The sequence below is a fragment of the Schistocerca piceifrons genome, unplaced genomic scaffold (genome assembly GCF_021461385.2).
Source record: "Schistocerca piceifrons isolate TAMUIC-IGC-003096 unplaced genomic scaffold, iqSchPice1.1 HiC_scaffold_902, whole genome shotgun sequence".
NCBI lineage: Eukaryota > Metazoa > Arthropoda > Insecta > Orthoptera > Acrididae > Schistocerca > Schistocerca piceifrons.
In genome coordinates, this window is record NW_025729171.1 from 14,675 (window position 1) to 37,800 (window position 23,126).

A 23,126-nucleotide genomic window follows, 5' to 3' on the forward strand; every position below is an offset into this window, starting at 1 on the left:
TTGCCCGATGCAGTACCCAACAATTAGTCTTTCCTTATCATCCTGTACTGTAAGTCACCCATGACCCACGGTTGTGTGTAACTTTCTCGAAATCTACCCCTTTTCTTAGACCTCTCCAGTCCTTTTCCTTCACCCTTCTTGCTTCCCCTGCAACCCTTCAGCCTGAAGAAGGAGTCACTGGCTCCAAACGCTTGCCTATCACAACAGTCTTTTATGTGTGTGTTCTGCCACTGTTTGGTGAGTAGATTTTTTATTTATCCAATTAAATAATTTTATAAAGAGTATCTGTGTGTGATGTTTTTATTGGTATACAACTTGTTATAAACAAAACTTATTTTTACTATTTAATATGTTTCCAGATATTTACCAGTGGTAAAGATGAAATTGGGTTGATTGTACTTGGTTCTGACAAGACACAGAATCCACTTGATTACCCAAATGTGAGTGTGGAATTTCCTCTTGCACTGCCTACATGGCAGATGATATCCTTTGTGGAGAAATCTTTACATGAAAGTGAAATAAAAACAGATTGGATAGATGGTGTTGTTATTGGCATGCAAGTCTTGAAAGATGAGCTAGAGTAAGTATTTAAAGCTGTCTGTTTCATGACATTCCTGGAACATGTTCCAGAATGTGTGTTACACAAATCACAGTGACATAGTTGTGACTTTATAAACTTGAATCAATATGTTTTTGTAATGAAAAAGAAACAGAAGGCACAATACCTGCAGAAATAGGAAATTTTTTTGTGTGATTTTGCTGTATGAATGTTTTTTACAGTTTTTCAGCTCAATAATTAAGGAGGTATTGATACAAGGCTTTGCCAAAAATCCATCTGTCACCTACAATTCCAGCCCTGTCACTGGCATTCCCTACCCCACAATATGACTGGGCCACCATGAAAGCAGCCACATCATTGTCAAATTCACTGAAACTACTACATAGCAATTTACTTGAGTATGGCTGCTGTTGTGGTCTTCAGTTTGGTTTAAGCACTGCGTCAATACCTTCTCTTCATAGCACTCGGAGGTCGCGATCTGCGACTGTTTTTACAAATGGCAAGAGAACTTTTCCTCTAGTTGCTTGTTTTTCAGTGAAAGATGCAAATATTTTAGAATGTAGTGCCTTATGTATATCTGTTAGAATAGCCACAAGGTCTGAAAGTTAATTTCAAATGATTGAGCTCTTCTACAGAGTATTGAAATTCACAGATTCTTCCAACCTGGTCCACCAATGTCTTACATACTCCTCTTCCTGTATGGATTGTTTCCAGTATTTGGAGATGAAACATTAGGCAGCAAAACGTGCCTTATAACCAAAATCTAATGAACATATAATTAAATTAACCAAAGATGTAATGTTGCACTCTCAGGTAAGACTAATCTTGAATGCAAAGCCAAAGTGGAAATTAAATGTACGCTGCAACATTCATCTCACTTTTTGTTATTGAAATTATTCACAGTGCCATAGGGAGAACTGAGTTTATGTGTTTTATAGAGTCAGATACACGCTGTGGCACAGGGTGCTGTCCGTTATTCTCCTGACTATGATGTGCAGGAATGGTAGTCTTCCTTCTTCTTTGGTCTCCATAGTGAATTTGATTTTGTGGCGTGTGGAGTTCAGATGTACAAAGAAGTCAAGAAGTTTGTCTCTTCCATGAGGCCAGATGACAAGTGTGTTATCCACATAACAGAAGAAGAAGAAGAAGAAGAAGAAGATGGATTTCCATTTGGATGACATCAGGGCCTCTTCCTCGAAGTGCACCGTAAACATATTCACAATCTCTGGTCAGAGTGGGCTGCCTATTGTGACTCCATCTGTTTGCGGGAGGGGGATGTGCCACGAGTCAGTGAAGTGGGAAAGTTGACCAAGTAATATGCGTGACGTGTCATACCTCGACCGATATTGAGAACAGAATAAAAAATTCAGAGGCATTACTTTTCAGCACTCCCATGCATATTCTGTATGCAAGAAAAGCTTATGGAGCAGGTTTCTCATTCAGAAATTCTATTTCAGTGTTGGTTGTTTACATGAAGACCGTGTTAAGCATAATGGAAGAAGGAGAAATGTTTATAAGCATTCCAGATTTGGCAGTGGCAGGCTCATGGTCTGCTGAGGCTCTGGTTTATTGTTTCACTATATTGCTGCTTGCATTGCTCAGAATCTCATTTTGTGCGAACATAAAACTGGTAGGTTCAGGAGGGCCATGCTAAATGCCTTGCAGGGCCTCAGTAGTGCCACCCAACTAGCACCTGAGAGGGCAGACAAGTGTTCGCTCATGCATACGTGATCCTGCAGTGAAGTTGTGTACATTTAGTCAGGAAGTGGGCTTGTATACAGTGAGACAAGTATCCACACAGACAATGTGATGGCATCTGGAGCAGCACAGACTGTCAAGCCCTTAATGCAGCTCTAGAGAGAGGTGAACTGACAGCGGTGCAACTGACAACAATGCCAGACACAGGAATGGCACTGTGTCATCGTATCAGATGAGTCTCGGTTCTGCAACATCGTCACAATTGATGTACTCGTGTGTGGAGGCTCTGATGCCAACAGACCTGGCCCGATTGTACCTGTCATTCCCATGCGGGTCCAGCATGTGATGTGATGGTATGGGGTGCAACTGGATACATGTCACAACCTCTGGTTCACATAGCCAGTAATTTGGACAGCAGCCATTGCATTTGTGTTTTGTTAAGGCCTATCGCTGTGCCCTATTCTCAAGGGCTCCGTGACGTTATCTTTTAACAAGATAATGCAAGACTACACATCACCTGAGCTGTACTGAGCTACCTCGATACAGAGAGTGTTCCACTGTTGCCGTATCCAGCATTTTCTTCAAATCTGTCACCTGTGTGGAACGTCTGTTCACTGGATGCCAAGAGATGGCTATGCCACCAGTCGCCAGCCACTACAGTTGATGAACTCTGACATATGACATACAGTTGAGTAGCATGAAATGATGTACCCATGGCTGTAATCCAACCTCGATTTGATATCCAGTGTGATGAGAGCTGTTCTTCTGTTCCAGTTTCAATACTGAAATTCATATATTATTTTTATGCTATCCTAACCAGATTGGACTGTGGTGTCATACAGCATAAAATATCTTACAACATGTTGAATCAGTGATGAGAAGTGTAGAACAGCCAGCAGGGGAAAGATGTTGGCAATGAGACAGCTTTTATGTAGAACAGCAGTACAGTGTTTCACAGTGCATAATGCTTCCGCAGATTGAGAACAAAATGTGTGGTTTGCTTTCATCCATTTTCACAAACATAGCCATGAAAAATAATGTTGACATTACTGTGCATTTCACTCTGAGGCATATTGCACTCTGAGAATGTTCATCGAATTCAGTTACTTTGTATTATATTTCAGTAACAGTGACATAATAGCAAATTGGACTGTATGAGTTTTTATGGATTTTTTTTCCAGAGACACCCTACCATTTCTTCAGATTTATTTAATTTGGGTATAAATCCTTTCCAGCATATATGCTGTACACAAAATGTTGAACATAAAATGTAGCTATCTGCTGATTTAACATCTTGCTGAGTATACCAGTACAATGTTTTGTTGTAACAAATAGTTCAATGTTTTTTACACACTTATAAACTTATTTATACAGTTATAGTAATTTATACCATTACATTAATGTTGTACCTTAATGTTCTGGAAGACGATATTATAAGGAGCCTCATACTTTTCCTGGATGATAGAGTTGTCTATAATGAATTATTGCCTGAAAAAAATCTGCACAAATTTGAGTCAGATCATAACATTTCAAATTGGTCCAAAGATAGGCAACTGAGTTTAAGTTTTCAGAAATGTAAATTGGAGCACATCACAAAACAAATAAAAGACAGTATTGTATGACTACATTATCAAATAATCACAGTTTTAATTAGTCAACTCATACAAATATCTGGATGAAATGAAATGGTGACATAGACTCACTTGTAGGCAAAGCAGAATGCAGACTTCAATTCATTGGTAAGATACTGGAAAATGTAATCAGTCTATAGAGGACATTGCTTACAAAATACTTGTGTGGCCCATTCTAGAATATTGCTTAAGTATGACCCATAACAAATAAGGCTAATGGCAGACATTGAATGTATACAAAATAGTGTAGCATGATTGATCATAGATTTATTTGATGCATGGGAGAGCATCAAGAAGCTACTAAAAATTGGAAATGCCAGACAAGTGAAGATAGACGCCAAATATATGACAAAACCCAACTTATGAAATTTCAGGAACCTGTATTAAGTGAGGTATTTTGGGATTATATAATAACCGCATATGTATCACTCCTATAGGGACCATGAAGGCAAGATTAATTACAGCATGCACAGAACCATTTAAAGAATCATTCTTCCCACACTCCACATGAGCATTGAATGGGGAAAAACCATAATGTGTGGTACAACAATGTGCTTTGTCGTACAACCCACAGTGGTTTATACAGTGTGCATGGAGACATGGAATCAGTTGACAGTAGCTGGGTAATGGTTCATATTGATTCCCATTTCCCTGTTGCAGTAGGTGATCTCATGCCTCTAATTATTTTTTCATTGCTATCTTAACTTGCATTCTTCAATTCAGTTTATTAACCCTTCTTATCTCTTTGTATTAGGGCAAATGTACAGTTAACTTTTAAGGAATTTGTATTTTCAATTTATCACCTGGAGGTTTGTTTCATATGCAGCAGCAATGTTACAAATTATTTGTTTCAGTTTCTTTAGAATAATTTGCTGTTTCACAGGTGCCTTGAAGAAAATAAAAGATCTCGAAAGTGTCTTAATGACAACCGATGGCCTCATGTTGACAAGACAGCTGGTTGCCTTGCAGAGGGCAGGGCTTGACGGTCTGAACATCAGCTTAGACACCCTGCAGTCCCAACGCTACAACCAGATCACGATGAGGAAAGGCTGGGAGCGTGTCATGGCTGGCATAGATCTAGCCTTGCAACTTGAATACGACCCTGTGAAGGTATTACTAGTGCAGCTGTCATCTTATGCAGACTTTCATAAGCAAAAGATATAAATCTGTTGTTAAGAATAGCAATACAAGAATCACCATTTTAAAGCAGTACGCCCTCACCCTCGCCCCCATCACCGCTCCCACCCTCACCCCTGTCTCCACACTGCAGCTGTAAGTGAAGGAAGGTATATTACGACAGAAGAAGTAAATTTTAGCTGACGATGCTAACAGTTTCATAGTTTATACAACATAAAAAAGTATGCCTTGCAAGTTTACCAATTAAATATCTTATATTTTCCTCCCAAGAGAGTCTTATGAGACTCAAGATCTTTACAGTTTCTCTTTTTTTCTATTGTGTCTTTAGTTTAAAATAAGTTTCCTCTATTGTGGTGTTGTTTTGAAAAAATACTCGATTGTTTGGAAAAATTATTCTTAATTCTGTAGTCACACTTTTGTTGTGTCTAAGTACTACTGGTTTCAGTAGCAAGTACCAGCATCAGTTCATCTTATTATCAAAAATTTCTTTGCAGAATAAAAGCTGACCACTGTGGCCAAGCGGTTCTAGGCACTTCAGTCCGGAACCGTGCTGCTGCTACGGTCGCGGGTTCGAATCCTGCCTCAGGCAGGGATGTCCTTAGGTTAGTTAGGTTTAAGTAGTTCTAAGTCTGGGGACTGATGACCTCAGACGTTAAGTCCCATACTGCTTACAGCCATTTGAACCATTTTGCAAAATAAAAAGCTTCTGTACAACTGCAAACTAGACATACCATTTTCAGGGTGCAGTTCACATCTATTGAAAGCACAACAGTGACCTTTACTTTTAGTAGATAAGACACCTACTGGGGTAAGTGACTTGATGACTGCACACAAGAAGTTGTCATTTATTCCATATGTAGCTACCATGCAGACTCATATTTTGTATTAGTTTGTCCTTACTCTTCCAAAAGGTTGAACCTTGTCTCTGCAGCCACAGCTTCCTCTCTTCAGCAGTTGTCTTCATCTCCATGTGTGAAGAAAATCCCATTCATTGATCATATTGTTTAAGTAGGATGTTCTCAGTCATCCCCTTGTTTTCTTACCTACGATCTTGCCTTCAGAAATGTGTTTTAAAAGATTATCATCTCCAGTTAAGTGTCCAGTGTATTTTGCTTTGCCCTGGCCCATAAATTTCAGTGGTTCTTTCTTCTCTCCTATTTCCTTTAATTTTTCTGTCAATGCAGCTAGTTCTTGTACTTCTCCTCCAGAACCACATTTCAGGAGGTTTGAGGTGAGCTTCCTTTGGCTTTTCTAATGTACAGATTTTGCATCTGTGTGTCAGAACACTCCACACAAAGGTCTTTACAAATATTTTCTTAATGTGGAAGCTGATATGTTTATTCAGTTGCAGCTTCTTCTTATTTTGGAAGGAACTCTTCACCTGTGCTTTTCTTTTCTTGAATGCCTTGAAATATTGATTGTTTTCTTGCAAAATGCTACTGAGATAGTGAATTTCAGTTCCTTTCTTGAGTTGCTCATTGCCTGTTCTTGTGTCAGTCCTACTTCCAGCTCCTTTCTTGTCTGTAGCCATAACTTTTGTCTTCTTTGTATTCATTTTTAGCTTTAGTTTTACCACTTCTTGATTTAAGGCCTGAAACATTTTATTTAGTTCCTACTCTGATTTACTATTGCGATGTCGTCAATCTGCAGTGTATATGCATGCAATTCAGTTTCCATATCGACATCATGCTCCAAAAACCACCTAACTGTGTGTGGCAGGGGGTACGTCTCATGCCACCAACTGATCCCCTCTGCCTTGTTCCACTTGTGAACAGTGCTTGGGAAGAGTGACTGTCAGTACGCTTCTGTATTATCTCTATCTTCTCAAATTTTCTTTTCGTGATCATTTCGTGAATTGTATATGAGAGAAACTATTATGTTGTCAGACTCTTCTCAGAAACTACTCTCTCGAAATTTGGGTAGTAAATCTTTCCGTGATGCACAACTGCTCTCTTATGGCATCTACCACTGGTGTTGCTGAGCATCTCTGTAATGATCTCACAGTGACTAAATGATCCTGTGACAAAACACTCCACACTTCGTTGGATCTTCTTTCTCTCTTCTGTCAGTCCTACTGGGTAAGGACACAGGGGTAATTTACATTCACTTAAGATTCTTCCTGTGAATCTTAGTCTGGCATCTGCTTTTCTATTGCTGTTTTATGTGGTCATTCCACTTTAAGGTTGCTCTGGATAGTTACTTCTAGATATTTTATGGTAGATTCTGTTTCCAGCAATTTGTCATTAATAGTGTAGTTGTACAGTATTGGATTTCTTTTCCTGTGTGTGTGTGTGTGTGTGATATGTTACATTTATTTGTGTGCAGGGTCAACTGCCAGAGCCTGCATCATTCACCAATCCTCTGCAGGTCATTGTGCAAATTGATACTGTCTTCTGTTGTTGCTACTTTCTGATGGACAAATGTAGTATCTGTGAACAATATTAAGGAGCCTCTGACACTTTCTACTGGATCACTTATATACATTGTAAATGTAATGGTCTTATCACATTTCCTTGGAGTATTCCAGAAATTACCTTTTGATTCTTGTCATCTTTTCTTTGTTGTTGTTATTACTTCCTTGATGAACATATTATGGAAGTAAGGTGATAGAAGGCACCCGTCTCTCACTGCCCTTCTGGTTTTCCTTCTTTCATATCCAGTTCAGCACTCTGACTTTTGTATACACTCAAAATTAATCATCTGTCCTTTCACTTTGGACATTACTTTAAGGAATGATGATATAATGGTAATCTGTTTATTAAACAATATTTTAACGAAACACTATGCTTTCTGATCATATAGTGGCTTGATGATGGAATTTGATACTGAAATTAGTAATCATTAGACAAAATACAAGTGAAGCTATAATAAAAGAAAGTAATATTTTGGATCATGTCAGTTGTTGTTCCAAACAACAGCACGTCAGGAATAGGTTCAAATGGCTCTGAGCACTATGCGACTTAACTTCTGAGGTCATCAGTCGCCTAGAACTTAGAACTAATTAAACCTAACTAACCTAAGGACATCACACACATCCATGCCGGAGGCAGGATTTGAACCTGCGAACGTAGCGGTCACTTGGTTCCAGACTGTAGCACCTAGAACCGCACGGCCACTCCAGCTGTCCAGGAATAGGTACTAAAATTATTTGTCCGCTGATGACCTCACAGCTTAGAACACTAAAACACAAATGTTAATTGTTTGTTATGTGCCCTGGTAGAGTTTACAACTGTTTACAGTTCGCGATTGGTTGTTGGAGATTGGGCGTTACTCACATAGTGTATTTAGTGCACAGTGTAGAAAAAGGCAGTGTCTAGAAAAGTAAACAAGTGTAAAGGCAGAAGTTTCACGACAGGACGTTGTGTCACCATACTTGGAAGACAATTATAGCCAAAGACAGAAATTTAAAAGAAACTGGCTCATTTGAGCTGCGGAGACCTAGTCGAGGATTCTCAGTAGATAATTGTTAGCACAGTAGAATTTACAAAGAGACAATGTCAGTTCGTGTGAGGGAATGTTGATTGGTAAGTACCTATCAGCTTTCTCATAAAACTCACAATTTGAAGAATACACATCAAGGAAAAGGTAGAAGTCCAACAGTGTCAAATCTAGACAATAATATCGATCATCCAACAATTTTGCAAAATCCCCAGTTGTACTTTCTTTACTTAATTACTTACTTACTAACCTACTCAGATTTGCTGTGTACCATACAAGGAACTGGTTTCCACTAGTTCACTCGATCAGCTGCCAAGTTCTCACCTTCCTCCAAGTTTGAGTCCATGCATTGAAGATTCATTGCAAAAGTTCCAGGTGTTAAAAGGTCTTCCTGTACATCTGTATCTGTCCATTGATTTCCACAACAGTGTTGATTTTGGGATTCTTCCACCTTACATGCATAGAACATAACCTGCAATCTTCAGTCTTCTTTCAACAATAATTTTGTGCAGGCTGTCTAGATGTCGTATTCTCAGCACTCCATCGTTTGTAACTTGGTTGGGTTAACATCTTCAGAATTCATCTCTAGCATTGTTGGTGAAAAATATGGAGACTGTGTGCTGATTTAACTGACATTTTCCAAGTCTCACACATATAAACGATAAAGGAGTACAGTCAAAGCTTTGTTGACATATTACAGACCTAATTGCCATATGGACTGATTTTCCAGTTCTGCTGGTGATTTCTGCATCTGTGACCTCATTATTACATATAAAGCTACCGAGATATGGAAATCTGTCAACATCTTGTAGTATCTTCTATTGCACTGTAATCGGGGAAGAGATGAGTAATTTCCACTTACTTTGCACATTCTGTTTGCCTTATCTCTATTAATTTTCAGCCCTACACAATAGGGCATTTAATGAGAAAGCAGATAAAAATTAACTTGATGCCTTCCAAGGAGACGGCCTCTACTAAGTCTCTACTCCTTCAAGTCTGACTATGTAAGAGTAGATCAGACATGGTTTAAATTCAGATAAATAGTATCAACATCAATTAAGAGATATATACCAAATAAATTGAAAGGATACCAAATAAATTAAAAGGATGGTGCACAAAATATGTCAAAACTCAGCTGCAGAAGCAATGAAAAAAAGCATGTCAAAGTTTAAAAGAATGCAAAATCTCCAAGATTAGCGATGTTTTACTGAAGCTCGAAACTTAGGGTGGGTTTCAGTGCAAGATGTGTTTAATAGTTCCCATAGTGAAACTTCGTTTTGAAATCTGGAAGAAAATCCAAAGAGGTTCTGGTTGCATGTGTAGTACACCAATGGCAAGACACAACCAATACCTTCACTGCGCAATAGCTGTGATAATGTTACTGATGACAGTGCTACTAAAGCAGGGTTAGTAAACACGGATTTCTGAAATTTCTTCACCAAAGACAACAAAGTAAATATTGCAGTATTCAAATCAAGAACAACTGCAACTGTGAGTAACTTAGTAGTAGCTCTCCTCAGTGTCATAAAGCAGTTATGGTCTTTCAGAGAATGCTGATACAATAGCTCCATTAGAAATCATATATAGCCACTCATTTGATAAAGATCCATACCTAGAGACTGAAAAGTTGCTCAGGTCACACCAATGCTCAAGAAAGAAAAGAGGAGTAATCTACTAAATAACAGACTCATATCACTAATGTTGATTTGCATTAGGATTTTGGAACATATATTGTGTTTGAATATTATGAATTATCTCAAAGATAATGATTCATTGATAAATAGCCAAGATAGATTCAGAAATATCGACCTTTTAAAACACAGCTAGCTCTTTAGTCACACAAAGTAATAAGTGCTGTCAACTGGGGATCTCAAATTGATTCCATATTTGTAGATTTCCAGAAGACTTTTTGAAACAGTTCCTCACAAGCATTTTCTAATCATATGGCGTATTGTCTCAGTTGTGCAACTGGATGTGTGGTTTCCTGTCAGAAAGGTCACAGTTCATAGTAATTGATGGAAAATCGTCAAGTAAAACAGAAGTGATATCTGACATTCCTCAAGGAAGTGTTATAGACCACCTGCTGTTGCTGATCTACATTAACAATTTAAGAGAGAATCTGAGCAGTCCTCTTAGATGATGCCATCATTTACAGTCTTGCAAATCATTTACTGTCTTGTAAAGTGATCAGATGATCAAAATGAACTGCAAAATGATTTAGGCTACCTATCCATATGATGCAAAAAGTGGTAACTGACCTTAAATAATAAAAATTGTTATGTCATCCGCATGAGTAGTAAAAGGCATCTACTAAATTTTGGTTACATGATAATTCACGCAGATCTAAAGGCTGTGAAGTCTACTGAATACTTAGGAATTACATTTACAAATAACTTAAATTGGAATGCTCACATAGATAATGCGGTGGGAAAGCAAACAAAAGACTGTGATTTAATAGGAAAACATTTAGAAGATTAGGATTACTAAAGAGACTATCTACAACTATACTTGTCTGTCCTCTTTTGGAGTATTCTGCATGGTGTGGGATCCTTACCAGATAGGACTGACAGAGGACATAATTTAAAAGTTCAAAGAAGGGCAGCTCATTTTGTTTTATTGGGAAACAGGAAAGTGCATGCCACAGATATCGCATGTGAATTGGGGTGGCAGTCATTAAAGCAAAAGCATTTTGCTGGAGCAGGTTCTTAAAATTTCAATCATCAACTTTCTCCTCCGAATGTGAAAATATTTTTTTAGAGCCCTCTTATATAGAGAGAAATGATCTTGTAATAAAATAAGAGAAATCAGAGCTTGTACGGAAATATTGAAGTGTTTGGTTTTCCTCAAATGCTGTAGGGGAGTGGAATGGTAGATAAATAGGTTGAGGGTGGTTCTCTGAACCCTCTGCCAGCATTTAATTGTGAATTACAGACTAGTCATGCAGATATAGATAATGTAGATAGGCTTTCAATATTGCGCACAGATTCTTTAATGTTATACATTGCTCAAATACTTTCGTGGTGCTTTGGAGTGACCCCTTTAAAATAACACTTTACCAGTCTTCTTAATATGTATTTTGGTAACCAGGTTGATAAGAAGTTAAACAATACTCTCTTATTACTCCCCAGTTTTGGGTTTTATTAATGAACAAAATCGCCACAGTGTTCCATATCAATTACTGGCTGAAGTTTCCTGCTGATGGAACCAATATGATTTTCTGTGTTTCTGAGCATACAGGTTGTGTACGCTGTTTGGAGTCTGGTGTATGCTGAATCAAATGTTTTTATTGTTGTGATCTTCCATCTGAAGATTGGTTTCATGGAGTTGCCCATGCTAGCCTATCCTGTGTGACCCTCTTCACCTCTGCATAACTACTGCAGCGTACAGTAACTTGAACTTGCTTACTGCAGTCAGTTTTTGGTCTCCTACAGTTGTTACCCCCATTATATTCACAGATGACCACATATTGTGGAAATTGCATACTGTAATGTAGGATGCAATAATAACGTATGGAAGGTTTCTGTTGAAAATTACGAATTATTTAGGAATAAAGGAGATGGCTCACCAAAAGGCAGAAGCACTGTCTCATCGATAGGCACACGAACAAAAGGTATGTAGAATGAGATTTTCACTGTGCAGTGGAGTGTGCACTGATATGAAACTTCCTGGCAGATTAACACTGTGTGCCGGACCAAGAGTCGAACTTGGGACCTTTGCCGTTCGTGGGCAAGTGCTCTACCATCTGAGCTATCCATGCACGACTCACGACCCGTCCTCACAGCTTTACTTCCACCAGTACCTCGTCTTCTACCTTCCAAACAAAGGTACGTTGCTTGGCGAGCTTCCAGAATGCACTTTCTTTTTCTAGCTGTAGGGAAAACGTGTGCGCGCGCGCACGCGTGCGCGCACACTCACACACGCACACACACACACACACACACACACACACACACACACACACACACACATTCTCACATGCGCATGCATGTCTCCTAATGCTGTGGTCGCTCAACTGCCAGCTCTTTACTGGCTCACGGTGAGTGTTCTGGAGTGAGGTGGGGCTTTGGAGTGGGGTAGGATGGGGTGGGTTGAGGCAATGTGAGAGATGGAGAGAGATGGGAGGGGTTTGGAGGGAAGCATTTAGTGGCTCGTGGGAGGGTGGGGAGCCATCTGTGGGCTAGCTAGGGGTGCAGGTAGAGGGGTCAGGCGACAGACAGCTGGGCACTCATAGACTGGGGTGTGACGTGAGATAACAGCACACAACTAGCTGATTTGGGGGGGGGGGGGAGAGAGGGATGAGTGGCGTGTGTGGGGGGGGGGGGGGGGGGGGGGAAGCAGGGGGGCTGGGAGTTAACTTGGATTTAGGCCAGGAAGCAAAGGACGTGCTGTATGGCTACGAAAGTTGAGTATTCTTAAATAAGATCAGCTGGTGCCAATGTATTGGAAAGTAACTGGCACACAAAGTGCAATTGTGGCTCCTTTTTCTTTGTGAAAGAAGAAAAGAGAGAGAAATCGTCTCATTAGCGAAACAATGGCAAGAGACTACTATTTCTTGTTACTTACACTGCTGCTTTCTTTGATAATGATCAAAAGGAACAAAATAATAGACTGTGTATGATAGAACATGTTCTCAACGAGAGTTTGTTTCATTTGTATAACATTTTATTCCATCATAGATGCTGCACTTACAGTTTCATATATGCATTGCAGCAGCAGACACAATAAAAGTAGCAATCAGCAGTGCTTAGTTTGTTGAATGGGTGAAAAATATGCCATTGTCCTAGTTCCACATATCCCCAAAATTTGATTCTGCCAAATTTTGTACTCTCTGAAATCGAATGTTTAATCCAAAGATGAAAGTGAACAAGTTTGATGCAGTATTGCTAATATTGTTTATTACTCATCTTGCTGAATGAAGTGCATACCGTGTCCTTTCTGAAAGGTTTGCAGAAGTAATGCACATACACACACACACACACACACACACACACACACATGCGCGCAAATGCAGATCACACATACATGACCACTGTCTCTGGCTGCTAGGGCCAGACTGGGAGCAACTGCGCATCATGGGAGAAACAACGGTCGTGTGTGTGTGTGTGTGTGTGTGTGTGTGTGTGTGTGTGTGTGTGTATGTGTGTGTGTGTGTGTGTGTGTGTTTTGTCCACTTTGGAAGAAGACTTTCTGATCGAAAGCTTACGTGTTTAGTAGTCTTTTTGTTGTGCTTGTCTGTGACCTAACATCTCCTGTATACTGTGAATAGCAATGTATCTTTTTTATAATATGGTCATTATTCCAGCCTAGATTTTCTATTGTTTGTTTCCTTTTAAGACCTTATAAAGACAGTTGCTGACAATTTCTTTTTTCTTATTGGAGAAAAGCAAAACCATATGGGGGCCAGAATTAGATTGTAAATGAATATGGAATAGAGTATATTTATTCTCCCTGTATGCAGTGTCACACTTTATTTCTGGCAGCACCACCTTCTCAACACATGACTGTCCCCCACCACCTCACCATAGTCTTCAAGTTATATCCTATAGCACTTCTGGGTGGACAAATAGGTGAAGGATGTAGTTTAAAACACTATAACTAAACTTAAAAGTCAAACTGCTCTTTTATAGAGACTGCCATCATTATTTAAACATACTAAACAATATCAAACAGTCGAAAGAAATTTTTTTTCAAAAGAGCAGAAAATTGTAGTGAAATTCATGAAAGGATTGTTTTAAATTGTTATATCTTAAATCAATAAGTATGTCAGCATTTCCCAGGATTTTCTGGCTTAATTAAGACTAGGTCATGCCACCACAGTGGTCAGACAGTGGACTTGCCTTCGAGAGGACAACGGACCCGAGTCCCATCGGGCCACCAAAATTTGGCTTTTCCTCGATTTCCCTAAATGATTTAAGACAAATGCTGGGATGGTTCCTTTAAAAAAGATGACATTCGGCTGAGAAAGCTAATTTCTGTGGCAGGTCTGATGACACAGTGCTGGTGGAAGCACGAGTATTTCAGAGCACACCATTCATTGCACATTGTTAAACATAGGGCTCTGCTGCAGACAACCCCTGTATGTTCCCATGTTGACAACACTGTTGAATTACAATTTCTGTGGCTCGGGAGCAATGAGATTGGGCAGTGAATCAATAGAAATGTGTCATCTGGTTGAATCATTCATGTTTCGGATTACACCTGCTTGGCGGTTTTGTGCACATACACTGTCAACAGAGTGAATTGGTGCTTGAAAGGTGCACTTTGCTACAGACGTAGGCCAGTGGGAGCAATATTATGCTATGGAGGACATTCACCTGGTCTTCTGTGGGTCCTGTGGTAGTAACTGAAGGCTCCATAACAGCTTTGTTCTGTGTGAACATTATTGTGCACTGTCCGCAACCCTGTCCCTAATGAAGGTGACATGTTTCAACAATATGACTTTCAGTGTCACGAGGCCAGAATCAAATTCATCCCTTCTGAATCTGATGGAATACATCTGCGATGCTATCAGATACCAGTTCTGCACCCAGAAACCACTGATCTCCAATTTATGGGAATTACATGACCTGTGCTTAGACATGCGGTGCTGCATAATGCTGGGAACATACCTCACATAATGCTGGGAACATACCTGAAATTTGTTGAACTTGTCCCACACAAAATCACTGCTGTATTGTGTTCCAACAGTGGACAAACACATTATCAAACAGGAGGTCATAGTGTTTTGTCTCATCAGTTTATATATTCAATGCTTGAATGAAAGGTGTGCTCTTTTCCTTTTTTCTGCCATTGCGTGTATGAGTAAAGCAGGATGTTCTACCATTTGGGCTTGTTTATATGAAGGCTGTCAGTATTACCACCTGCACAGATACTAAATGCTCCTTTTGTGAAGACCTTTTATCTTGAGAACACTTTTAACTTTGTTTCACAAATGGCAGCACAGTTTCAAGAAAGCTTCTTAATTGAATGTAATAGTTAAAATAATACCTTCAGCAAAAGATGTGTGCGTTGGAGTGGGGAAAAAGATTGGAGATGTATGTAGTTTAATTTTCGTAAATTGTTAAGAAGGTTAACAGCTTGGCATGCTAAGATAAATTCAGACATTCTCTAAAAAAAGAGAAAAAGATTAATTTAACAGAATCAGTGAGGTATACAAATATAACAACAGACTTGTAGAACCATTATTTTGTAGGTCAGATTAGATTAGATTCAGCTTTTGTTCCAAGACCCAAAACATGAGATGATTCTCATGGGTGAGTAACATGCCAGAAAGTATAACATAAAAAATATAAAACATTTGAATACCCTGATCATTTGTCAGGAGATTGTCAAACTAGGTGAATACAATACAAACTGGAACAGCTAATATTTTCAGAATTGATACGCTGTCAGACTGAAACATTGTTATGCACTATTAATAAATTTATCAAACAAAAAGTACATAATCTTGACTGTTATGACAAAGTGCTCTCAGAACTGAAATCTAACAGACATTCTTATTTAAGCTGGCCTAACAGCCACTGTTAAGATATTCATCTATAGAGTCTTTCAAACTCTGTTTAAACCATGCTTTATCTGATACCAAGTTTTTAATGGTGTCTTTCTTCCACAGATAAATTGTGTTGTAATGCGAGGTTTTAATGAAGATGAAGTGTGCAGTTTTGTGTAGTTAACAAAAGAGAGTAATGTTGACGTAAGATTTATCGAGTACATGCCTTTCAGCGGCAACAAATGGAATGATGGGAAGATGGTCTCATTTAATGAAATGCTCCAAATAATTAGAAAGCAGTGGCCTAATTTTGATCCTCTTCCCAATGGGCCCAATGATACCTCAAAGGTACGTGCAGTATTACATATGAACATACATTGAAAATAATTTAATGTTTATGACTTACTACCAATCACAAGACTACTTCACATCTGCTGGTGGTATGAGAGATGGACTGGTTTAGTTATATATTTCTCATCCCATTCAGTAAGTCTGTCCTGGCTTGGGTTTCTCTGTAGCTTTTCTGCAACTCTCCCTATTTCCTAAACCTTGACAAGCCTTTTCTTTCTTCCCTTTTCCTTCCCCTTCATTGTTTCTGCCAGAAGAAGAAGCCACTGGCTCCAAAAGCTTGCACATTTCTGTAACTTTAAGGGGAGTTAGAAGGGGAAAACATTCTTGTTCACTTTTTCGGGTTTTTATCTGATTATAAAATTTGCAATTTTCCAAAAAAATGATATGTATATTACTTATAAACTTGCGTGGGAAGTATTTTATTTTATTTTCTAAAATATAATCTACACCAGTTGAAAATGTTAAAATTTTTACATGCATTATTTCGAGACCTAATAAAATCGGTAATTTTTTATATACAGGGTAGTCCATTGATCATGACTGGGCCAAATGTCTCACGAAATAAGTGTCAAACGAAAAAACTACAAAGAACGAAATTTGTCTAGCTGGAAGGGAGAAACCAGCTGGCGCAATGGTTGGCCTGCTATAAGGCACTGCCATAGCTCAAACTGATATCAACTGTGTTTTTTAAAATAGGAACCCCATTTTTTATTACGTATTCGTGTAATACGTAAAGAAATAGGAATGTTTTAGTTGGACCACTTTTTTCGCTTTGTGATAGATGGCGCTGTAATAGTCACAAACATATGGCTCATAATTTTAGACGAACAGTTGGTAACAGGTAGGTTTTTTAAATTAAAATACAGAACGTAGGTACATTTGAACATTTTATTTCGGTTGTTCCAGTGTGATACATGTACCTTTGTGAACTTATCATTTCTAAGAACCCATGCTGTTACGGCGTGATTACCTGTGAATACCACATTAATGCAATCAATGCTTAAAATGATGTCTGTCAACCTCAATGCCTTTGGCAATACGTGTAATGACATTCCTCTCAACAGTGAGTAGTTCGCCTTCCGTAATGTTCGCACATGCATTGACAATGCACTGACGCATGTTGTCAGGCATTGTCGGTGGATCACAATAGCAAATATCCTTCAACTTTCCCCACAGAAAGAAATCTGGGGACGTCAGATCCGGTGCACGTGCGGACCATGGTATGGTGCTTTGACGACCAATCCACCTGTCATGAAATATGCTATTCAATAATGCTTCAACCGCACGCAATCTATGTGCCGGACATCCATCATGTTGGAAGTACATCGCCATTCTGTCATGCAGTGAAACATCTTGTAGTAACATTGGTAGAACGTTACGCAGGCAATCAGCATACATTGCACCATTTAGATTGCCATCGATAAAATGGGGGCCAATTATCCTTCCTCCCTTAATGCCACACCATACATTAACCTGCCAAGGTCGCTGCTGTTCCACTTGTTGCTGCCATCGTAGATTTTCCGTTGGCCAATAGTGCATATTATTGCGGTTTAGGTTACCGCTGTTGGTGAATGATGCTTCATCGCTAAATAGAACGCATGCAAAAAATCTTTCATCGTCCTGTAATTTCTCTTGTGCCCTGTGGCAGAACTGTACATGACGTTCAAAGTCATCGCCATGCAATTCCTGGTGCATAGAAATATGGTACGGGTGCAATCGATGTTGATGTAGCATTCTCAACACCGACGTTTTTGAGATTCCCAATTCTTGCGCAATTTGTCTGCTACTGATGTGTGGATTAGCTGCCCCAGCAGCTAAAACACCTACTAGGGCATCATCATCTTTTGTTGCAGGTCGTGGTTGGTGTTTCACATGTGGCTGGACACTTCCTGTTTCCTTAAATAATGTAACTATCGGGCGAATGGTCCGGACACTTCGATGATGTCGTCCAGGATACCGAGCAGCATACATAGCACACGCCCCTTGGGCATTTTGATCACAATAACCATACATCAACACGATATCGACCTTTTCCGCAATTGGTAAACGGTCCATTTTAACACGGGTAATGTATCACGAAGCAAATACCGTCCGCACTGGCGGAATGTTATGTGATACCACATACTTATATGTTTGTGACTATTACAGCAGCTGGCCAGAGTGGCCGAGCGGTGCTAGGCACTACAGTCTGGAAACGTGCGACCGCTACGGTCGCAGGTTCGAATCCTGCCTCAGGCATGGATGTGTGTGATGTCCTTAGGTTAGTTAGGTTTAAGTATTTCTAAGTTCTAGGGGACTGATGACCTCAGAAGTTAAGTCCCATAGTGCTCAGAGCCATTTGAACCATTTTTGACTATTACAGCCCCATCTATCACAAAGCGAAAAAAGTGGTCCAGCTAAAACATTCATATTTCTTTACGTACTACATGAATATGTAATAAAAAATGGGGGTTCCTATTTTTAAAAAATGCAGTTGATATGAGTTTGACCTATGGCAGCGCCATCTAGCAGGCCAACCATAGCGCCATCTGGTTTCTCCCTTCAAGCTAGACGAATTTTGTTCTTTGTAGTTTTTTCATTTGATGCTTATTTGGCCTGGTCACTATCAATGGACGACCCTGTAGAAAGCTGTGGATTGCTGTGTTATAAAGGTTAAATTATGTGTTTGTATTGGTAGCACTGTCAAAAATAGTATCGTATCTTTTCATAGTATAAACATGCTTTGTATATTGAAGTGCTAACGTTTTTCCGAGGAAAAGTGACGAATAGACTGGTAAATCTCTCAAAAAGTATGACTCCAAAATGAAGTGTTTTTAAGAAATGTGGGTTTCATGGTAATAAAATTTTGAATAAAGAGAAACATTGTATTCAGCATGTGGTGTGTGAAGTTACAGACAATGAAATACTGGCAAATTCATGAGTATCTAGAGAAACACCCATTAGTGCTTCGAAGATTAAAATAAAACATAGTGATAACACAGTTATCTCAAAACAAACCTCATGCAAACGGTAGGTTAGGTTATATTCTGATACATTTACACATCCTAATAGGGATGTTATGTGAATGTGTGTGCTGTATGTTTGTGGAGGGCCAGTTAGTTTACATGAAGACATTGAGGTATCAAATGGACAAGCCAGGAAACTTATCATTAATTCTGCCAGTTGTAAATATACTCATTCATTTTGGAGTTCTGATAAGTGTAAAGATAATTATTTTAAAATAAATATTAGGTGGTTTTATGGATTGAGAGCTATTGGCAAAGGACACACTGCAGCAGAAACAATGTGTGTCGTGATGTATATGCCACGCCCACTTTGTAAAATGGACAAGTATGCAGGATTTATTGGAGCTGCTGTGAAATCTGCTGCATGTGAATCAATTAAGGGTGCTGCAAATGAAGCTGCTGAAATAAACGATGGTATGATTGACATATCAGTAGCTTTTGGGGCACTTGGTAGAAGTGCAGCTGCAGTTCTAAGAATTCTGTTGCTACAGTGACCAGTGTGGATACTGGAAAGCTAATAGATTTCCAAATTTTAACCAAATATTGTTATAAGTATAAATCAGGGAATGAAGAAGGGCATATCTGTGACAGAAATTATGAAGGACAACTAGTCGTACGGAGGCCTGTGCAGCTGTTGAAATTTATAATCGATCTGTAAACTAAAGGGGAGTGTGTTACACTAAGTTCTTAGGTTAGGCAGACTCAAATGCATATAACAGTGTAGTAGCCACTCAGCCTTATGGTGAGAAGCTTATCACAGAAATGGAATGTGTTTGTCATGTCCAGAAGAGGATGGGTACCAGATTGAGGAAGTTGAAACAAAGTTTGAGAGACAAGAAATTTTCAGGTGGTAAGACCATAAGAAGCAGGCTGACAGACAACATGATTGATTAACTACAACAGTATTATGAGATTGCCATTAGAAATAATACTGAGGATTTGTTGAAAATGAAGCAGGCAGTATGGGCTACCTTCTTCCAGAGACTGTCAGCTGATGATAAACCAGTACACCATCTTTGCCCTCCTGGATCTGGTTCATGGTGCAATTACCGCAATGCCCAGTACTCAAACAGGTCATACAGCCATAAACATTCTATCCCAGCAGCAGTTGGGGATATCATAAAACCTGTTTACAGAGACCTGGCAATCCTGAATTATTGAAGAAGTGTCTGCATTGTCAGACTCAAAATCCCAATGAGTCGTTCAATAATCTTATAGTGTCAGTGTCATCGTAACTGCCGTCTGCGTCACGTCTGCTGTGCAGCGAGCTACGCTAGTTTAAGTGTTAACTCTATTTTTCTTACTTGTCACTTCTTCTTCCGTGTGTTTTTGCTTTTAGGAAGCTTTAATTGTCGAGTGCTAGTAATAGTGTTCCATAGATTTTGTGTTTGTTTTGAATACAGTCAGAGAGAGTCCGTTTAGTCAGCCATAGGGCCAGTAGTGCTAGTGTTTGTTTTGAATACAGTCCAGAGACAGGTAGTGCTATTTTCATTGTTTTCTACAGGAAGTGTCTAGTAACCACAGTTTAGTCAACTATCAGCCGCCTTTAGTGAATTAGCAGTCCAGTTATAAGTTGATTAACTCTGTACAGTAAATTGATTTCTTAGTATGGATAGGATGTGTGACTGCTGTGTACGGACACCGGAGGAGCTGGCCACTGTTCGCGAACAGCTGAACGTGTTGATGGCCGTGGTTAGCCGTCTTCTGGCTACTGCCTCGGAGTGTAGTGGCAGTGGGGAGTCTGGTGCATTGCATGGTACACCCCAGGTGTTACATGCTTCACCCACTGACCCTGCTGTCGACACATCTTTGCGGGTACCGGGCGCTATTGGGCCACCCTCTTCCCAAGGGGAGTGGCGGGTTCAGCGGCGTTCGCGGCGCACGAGGCGGAGGGTCAGTGTGGAGGCTGGCCGTGTGGCATCGCCCGTTCTGCCTGTGAGTGGACATGTGGCCACTCCTTCAGCAAGGTCCGAGCAGGCACATGGGGGGGAGGGGTTTATTAGTTATTGGGAGCTCCAACGTTAGGCGGGTGATGGAGCCCCTTAGGGAAATAGCGGAAAGGTCGGGGAAGAAGGTCGGTGTTCACTCTGTCTGCTTGCCGGGGGTCTCATCCGAGATGTGGAGGAGGCCGTGCCGGCAGTGATAGAGAGCACTGGGTGCACCCGACTGCAAATTGTTGCTCATGTCGGCACCAACGACTCCTGCCGTCTGGATTCAGAGGTCATCCTCAGTTCGTACAGGCAGTTAGCAGGGTTGGTGAAGGCGGAAAGCCTCGCGGGGTGGAATCTGAGCCAACTATTTGCAGTATCGTTCCCAGAAACGATAGTGGTCCTCTGGTTTGGAGCCGAGTGGAAGGCTTAAACCAAGGGCTCAGACCACTCTGCGGAGATCTGGGGTGCAAATTTCTCGACCTCCGCTATCGGGTGGAGAAATGTAGGGTCCCCCTGAATAGGTCATGTGTGCACTACATGCAAGAAGCGGCTACAAGGGTAGTGGAGTATGTGTGGAGTGCACATGTGGGTTTTTTAGGTTAGAGAATTCCCTCCCTAGGCCCGACAAGACACCTCCTGAGATGCGGCAAGGTAGGAGTAAACAAAATTCAACAGGGAATAACAATATTAATGTGCTAATAGTAAACTGCAGGAGCGTCTATAGAAAGGTCCCAGAACTGCTCTGATTAATAAACGGTCACAATGCCCACATAGTACTAGGGACAGAAAGTTGGCTGAAACCAAATGTAAACAGTAATGAAATTCTAAACTCAGATTGGAATGTATACCGCAGAGACAGGCTGGACAGTGAAGGGGGAGGCATGTTAAAGCGATAAGAAGTGCAATAGTATCGAAGGAAATTGACGGAGATCCGAAATGTGAAATAATTTGGGTGAAGGTCATGGTTAAAGCAGGCTCAGACATGGTAATTGGATGTCTCTATAGGCCCCCTGGCTCAGCAGCTGATGTGGCTGAGCACCTGAAGGATAATTTGGAAAATATTTCGAGTAGATTTGCCCACCATGTTATAGTTGTGGGTGGAGATTTTAATTTGCCGGATATAGACTGGGAGACTCAAACTTTCATAACGGGTGGCAGGGGCAAAGAATCCAGTGCAATTTTTTAAGAGCTTTATCTGAAAACTACCTTGAGCAGTTAAACAGAGAACCGACTCGTGGCGATAACATATTAGACCTTCTAGTGACAAACAGACCTGAACTATTTGAAACAGTTAATGCAGAACAGGGAATCAGCGATCATAAAGCAGTTACTGCATCGATGATTTCAGCCGTAAATAGAAATATTAAAAAAGGTACGAAGATTTTTCTGGTTAGCAAAAGTGACAAAAATCAGATTTCAGAGTACCTGATGGCTCAACACAAAAGTTTTGTTTTAAGTACAGATGGTGTTGAGGATCAGTGGACAAAGTTCAAAATCATCGTACAATATGCGTTAGATGAGTATGTGCCAAGCAAGATCGTAAGAGATGGAAAAGAGCCAGCGTGGTACAACAACCGAGTTAGAAAACTGCTGCGGAAGCAAAGGGAACTTCACAGCAAACATAAACATAGCCAACACCTTGCAGACAAACAAAAATTACGCGAAGCGAAATGTAATGTGAGGAGGGCTATGCGAGAGGTGTTAAATGAATTCGAAAGTAAAGTTCTATGTACTGACTTGGCAGAAAATCCTAAGAAATTTTGCTCTTATGTCAAAGCGGTAGGTGGATCAAAACAAAATGTCCAGACACTCTGTGACCAAAAAGGTACTGAAACAGAGGATGATGGACTAAAGGCCGAAATACTAAATGTCTTTTTCCAAAGCTGT

General features: G+C 40.0%; 1 protein-coding gene across 1 annotated transcript in view; it reads left to right on the forward strand.

The window, feature by feature from the left end:
* Positions 1–359: 359 nt before the first annotated feature.
* LOC124771267 (molybdenum cofactor biosynthesis protein 1-like) overlaps positions 360–23,126 on the forward strand; it is a gene marked incomplete at its 5' end in the record, with an annotated part of 46,543 nt that continues 23,776 nt past the window's right edge. The window contains 2 exons of the mRNA XM_047249298.1: positions 360–580; positions 16,186–16,300. Coding sequence (XP_047105254.1) covers positions 360–580; positions 16,186–16,300 — 336 coding nt within the window. The remainder of the gene's footprint in view (positions 581–16,185; positions 16,301–23,126) is intronic.